Source organism: Siphateles boraxobius, unplaced genomic scaffold (assembly GCF_051911475.1).
Source record: "Siphateles boraxobius isolate OS27281-9 unplaced genomic scaffold, OSU_SipBor_1 43, whole genome shotgun sequence".
Lineage (NCBI taxonomy): Eukaryota > Metazoa > Chordata > Actinopteri > Cypriniformes > Leuciscidae > Siphateles > Siphateles boraxobius.
In genome coordinates this window covers 4360083-4366082 of record NW_027509064.1, presented here as the reverse complement: position 1 = coordinate 4366082, position 6000 = coordinate 4360083, and the positions used below count along the sequence as shown (strand labels likewise).

Below are 6000 nucleotides of genomic sequence, written 5' to 3'. Positions count from 1 at the left end.
TGCTCTTTACCCTTGTCACTTAGTAGCTGTTTCTTTTCTCTGCGCTGGTCAACGTGGACTATTTACAGTACAATGTAAAAAAAAATCATGGTTTGTTATCACAACATTTTTCTTTTGTCAAATCAACTTAGATAATTCATGTGGTGCAGATAATTATATTTTGAGATTTTTTATTTATTTAACCAATCTCCATTGTGTATTAACTCAAATGTTTAATTTCAATGAACTCAAAATTAAGGCAACCAGGTTATTTACTTTTTCAAGTTAAACCAAACATTTTTTTTACAGTGTAGTTGTGATTACTGAATGAGTGCATTTTTTCCCCTTTCGTTCCTTTCTTTTTTAAAGCATAGACATCATGTCATCGAATTTCCAATTAGCATTCAGGTGTAAATTCTTATCTTATAGTTTTTTCTTATAATAGAAGTGCACGAATGTCTCCAGCGTGACAAAAGGTCCGGAATGCCATGTAGACTCATCTTTCTAACCATTGACTGATCGTCAAGCGCCCTCTCTAGAAAAAGAGCAATTTTCTTTATTATTATTATTAGCAAAGATTTAGCTCAATCCAAAGTATGTTTTAATATATATATATATATATATATATATATATATGTAATATATGTATATTTTTGATTTGATTATTTCATCAGTTTAATGTTTATTTCTTAGAAAAGTGCCATGAAAATGTCATGCCGTCCGTAGCATAATCATGTAGCAACTGTTGGAACCATGTATTAGTTTGTTCTGCAAATTCTTTTTTCATTGTATTCTTCATGTTTGTATGATGTTGTATACCTTTTTCTCCAAAGGGTTAAAATGAAAAATTAAAAGAGGTTGCAGACATTTCTGCAATTTTCTTTGTTCTATTGCTAGTGATATTCTCTATTTGTGTTACTGAGAAAAAAAAGTATTATAACTCAATAACTCAGAGAACCATTTAAACAAGATTTATTTTACACGATACAGGTCAACATTATTAAATAAAATTTAAATGGATAGTTAAATCTGTATTATCACTGCTTTCATCGCCACAACAAACGTGTTCTTGCAGAATTAGTACACGCTAAACACCATGAATGTGTAATACACGAAGAGCTTCCAAAATATAAACACCATCAATGTGTAAAACACGAAGAGCTTTCAAAACATAAACACCAACGTGTAATACTCAAAGAGCTTTCAAAAGATTATGCCATGAGCATTACGCAGCCTGATATGTGGAGAGCATTTGGGGAGTGTAGGCGTCACATCCTGCGTGCCATCCACATCATCGGTGCGGCGGGATAAATCTGTGCAGCAGATCATATATTATTGTGCTCTAAATGTAAATACCGACCCTCATTCACATGAGAATGAAAGCGGAACCGGAGCGGAAGGTGAAGCGTGCGTTCAACAAGCGGACGTGTTTGTGACGTCGCCGCTGCATATCGCGTTACGTCACATGCTGGTGAATCCGTCGCGCGTTTCGCGATCTGTTTGCCAATAAAGCGGGACGCGGTCGGCGTGTGTGCGTGCAGTGTTTGTGTAATGACACTATTAGCGACATCTATCCGCTCGTATCGTGCAGCAGCTGATGTTTGATGGACACTGAGCGCGATTTCACCGCCGTAAATGATGAAAAACCGCGAATATCAGCAAATAGATCCTCAGGCACTCGCGACCCCGACGCCTCCACCGCGACCTCTGCCCGAGCACAAGCCCAAACGAGCCCGGAAAAAATGGGAGGTGTTTCCCGGGAAGAACCGCTTCTACTGTGACGGTCGCATCATCGTGGCGCGTCAGAGCGGCGTGTTGCCGCTCACACTGGGACTCATCCTGCTCACAAGCGGACTCTTCTTCGTCTTCGAGTGAGTCTGATGCCTTTGGCTGCTAGACCGCATGGTCACTGAGCTGGCTTGTTGATAAAACATCTAAGCAAGTAACGTTATTGCTGTGTTGTATTAAAGTATGAAGAACATAGCAATGGGCCTAGATGATATCGGGGTGAAGATGTCATAGACGCATCTCAAATGGGTCGGGGTTTGGAGAGAAAAGTCCGATTACATCAATGTCTGTTTTTACTCTACCAGTGGTTTTGTATGTTGGTCTCAAACACCTGCTTCAAAGCAGTCTTAAATTAGGATGCTTTGTGAAATGAAGCTACGCTGACACATTAAAATGATAGATCACTCTTAAAAATAGAATCTCATGTCGTTCTGTGGAGCATAAGATATATATCTTTTTAATGGAAGTCAGTGGTAACATTAATAAAATTAATAATGATTTCTATACAAATATCAAGCAACATTAGGCTAATGGGAAGTCTAATAAGAAGTGAGAAGAAATGTTTTTGATCAGCATATAGAATGATTTCTGAAGGATCATGTGACACTAAGGACTCAATAATTAATTGCCTTTTAATTTATTACATTTTAAAATAACTATCCCTTAAGCTAGAGTCATGAAGTTTTTTTTTTATTTTTTGGCTGCAAGATTGTACTGTGTTCATAAGACACACGTATTTTTTCATAAATGTCAGATTGGCCCGAGTTGTCACATTTTATCAGTATTTCATTTAAAAAAAGTCATTAGTGTTAATAAACTGTAGGTTTCCAATGTGACAACTTGCCCCATTTCAGTAACAATGTTTGGACTGAATCTGATTGAATTGTTTTTTTTAATGAATAGATTTTATTTTTAAGTGCCTGTTTATGCAGTACCTCATTTATTTAATTTATTACAACTAAATGATTTTACTACAACAATAAAATATAATTGGTTTTATGCATGTTTTTAAAATTATCAGGAACGATTTTTATTTAATGTCATTATTATTTATACAAACTATGTGACAATGTGCCCTGTTAAAGAGTCTTCATTATGGAAAATTGTAAAAATACAGCGGCCACACACTCAAAGACTCTGCATTGGAAAACATTCAATGTTTTTTTTTAATCTATAGGCTACATATTGTTTTAAATTTTCTGTTTATAAATTAGTTTTATTCATAATAATCACTAGATCATTAAACTACAGCAATACAAAATAATGGCCACTATGCATATTTTAAGAACTGTTAATAACAATAATTCTGAATAATACAAGCTTGTTTTGTGATATAAATGGTTACAGATATATTGTCTAATTGTTTAACTACACATATATCTTAATTATGACAATGTCTGTTATTAAAATAAGTTTATTTAACCTGTGAATTCTTCTGTTGCAGTTCAGAGACCCAAATAGTGCCATTTCAGTAGACTTGATATTGGTCCTGATAATACTTTGCAAAGTGTGCATATGGCAAATATCAACTGGTCAAACATGTGTCTCTTTTCCAGGGCAATAATATTTGAAATGTTCAATAGCTTCATTTGTGAGCAAGACGATTGCTACAAACTGAAAACAAACTTTCCTCCCTATTCTGATTTATACAATAATAGAAAATGTTCTATAAATCTGCATGTGAAATGTACTGTCTCTCTCTCGAGACAATATTTGTACTGAGGTCACTTTTAGGGACTTAATTAATGATGTGTGGTTACTTAAAAGTGGCTCATTTAATTTCAGTGTTAATCATACCCCTCATTTTAAAGCAATTCCTTGTGGATACAGCACATTATGTGGAGATTCAGTTTGATTCTGTAGATCAAATATTCATTACATTAGGTTTATGTTCTTTATTTTCAATGTACTGCAACACTTTAGACGTCAGTTTTTGTTTGGGTCCTCTTACACAACCACCGCTGTCTCTCATTCTTTTTATAGTGTATTGGTTTAGCATTAGACATTGGATTTGGGATCCGCAGAGCTGCAGGGAATGGAACCGTTTAATGGAGCACTATATTTTAAAGCTTCCTTGTTCCGCAATCAATGTTTTCCTAATTGAGCCGTTCTGTGGTTACAGCTGCCCGTTCCTGGTGAAGCACCTCACCAGCTGCATCCCGGCCATCGGAGGGGTCCTTTTTATGTTTGTGGTCATCTCTCTCTTCCAGACCAGCTTCACGGATCCGGGGATTCTGCCCCGGGCAACACCAGAGGAGGCCGCAGACATTGAGAAACAGATCGGTGAGGGAGCACACATCTTCACATGTCCATGGTTATGTTCAGAAAGGATAGAGTATAGGCTTGGCTGTATATGACATACTATATTTAGTTTAATCTTAATGTGTGCACTATGCCATTTAAAAAAAAAAAAAATCTTTTAGATACCCCCCAAATATGATCATCTTTGTGTAAGGGACACCCATTCTAAAATTTATAAGGCAGTTATATATTTTCATGTCTAAAGACCCAATTTCTATTGTGCTGTGCTGTTATAAATGTGTAAAATAAATTTAGAAAATATTTAGTTTATTTTGTTTACGAATTTATTTTAATTGTATTATTTTAATAAATTTATTTATTTTTAAAAATGTATTTTTTTAATTAGTATTAATTTTATATACATTGTTTTTCTCTAAACCTTTCCACGGACCTACTAGCACTCCCTTGCAACCCCCTGAGGGTCTCAGCACTCCAGTTTGTAAACCCCTGCACTATGCAATGATAATTAAAAAAAAAGTGTCTGCAACACTCATATTAATTCACAGTGTAATTCAGCGAGTGTTGTTCAGTTATCTATTTAAATTATTTTGCATTTATTATATATATATATATATATACCAGGATACATACTACGTAGCAGAGCTGCTTGATTGTGGATACATTGAGAATAATGTTTTGGTTTTTTCGTTTTTAAACTGAGACCATGATTCTGAATGGACAACTGAACAAAATAAAATGTAGTTTACTAGAGGTTCTGACACAATGATAATTAGTGTAGTCCATTTAAAAATAATTTAAAAATAATTGGTTTAAATGAATGATTCAATGACTCACTCATAAGGGTTGCGAATCAGTACATCGTGTACACGAATTCGGGCAGTGGTAAGGACAGTAAGAAGCCTGCCTCTCTACACATTGTGACATTGATTATTTCTGGCGACATGGCAACGTCTTCATTGTGCAACAACACTACTTGTATTTATGAATAACAGCAGAACTGATATCTTTCTGACATGTTATTTGAAGTACACTATGATAAATACTTTGTTTGTTACATACATGTGCAACATTTCAGCTGTAAATAAATTATAACTGTTAGCTAGATTATGATCATTACCTTTTTAGCAACGTACGTTTTTGCTGAAATATAATTACATAGTGGTTTGTATTTTAAAAAACATCTGTCACGTGTTGTCATTATGTGTAGTGAGTTGGCTAACGTGATTTGTTTCATGCTTCAGAACTTCCGTTAAGGCAACAAAGTGAGCATCGATGCTCCTGGTTTTTACGCTGCATTGTGGGACTTTTTAGGGAGTGATCGTTTCAGTGTACTGGAAGGATTTTGCGATTGAGACTGCCCTTAAAGTGGCTGACTCCTTCATCAGTGCCCTGACTACTGATCTAGGGAGCTGAATGAGATGCACCTCTTGTATCATAACTGGACGAATCACCATTTTTGAATGAATCTCTTGAATGATTCAATGACATATGCGTTTTATTAAGTAATGCCACCTACTGGTGCAACGATGTTATTGATACAATCTTTATTTGAAGTGTCATGTTACTTTCAAAAGGTAATTTACTTTTGATCGTTACTGTTGACATCAGTGTTTATATCCAAACTATACACTTTTATCAGAGTACCTCTGTGATCATTTGAATTATTTTAACAAAAATTATGGTGTTTAGTTAAAGATACTGTTTGTGAAGTGGTTTCATACCTACACATGACAACTGCTCTGGATCGAAACACAGTTAATTGCTAATAGTAAGTAAGAGACGGTCATAATGTTATTCTAAAATTTCAACTATAAAATTGGGATAAAACATTTTATTTTGTTCATAAAAATGTCTTCAAATTAATAAAGTAAATGAAAACTATGAACAGAAATTGAGTTATTGTTAGTTATCTCACCCGTTTGGTCACATTTACCGTTGGTTGTTTGGCAAATTTTTGCAGACAACATCAAG

General features: G+C 34.8%; 1 protein-coding gene across 2 annotated transcripts in view; it reads left to right on the top strand.

The window, feature by feature from the left end:
* Positions 1 to 1249: 1249 nt before the first annotated feature.
* zdhhc18b (zDHHC palmitoyltransferase 18b) overlaps positions 1250 to 6000 on the top strand; it is a 28884-nt gene continuing 24133 nt past the window's right edge. For both annotated transcript variants that reach the window (XM_077200127.1, XM_077200128.1), the window contains exons 1-2: positions 1250 to 1850; positions 3890 to 4050. In XM_077200127.1, the coding sequence (XP_077056242.1) occupies positions 1615 to 1850; positions 3890 to 4050 (397 nt within the window). In that variant the 5' untranslated portion in view covers positions 1250 to 1614. The remainder of the gene's footprint in view (positions 1851 to 3889; positions 4051 to 6000) is intronic.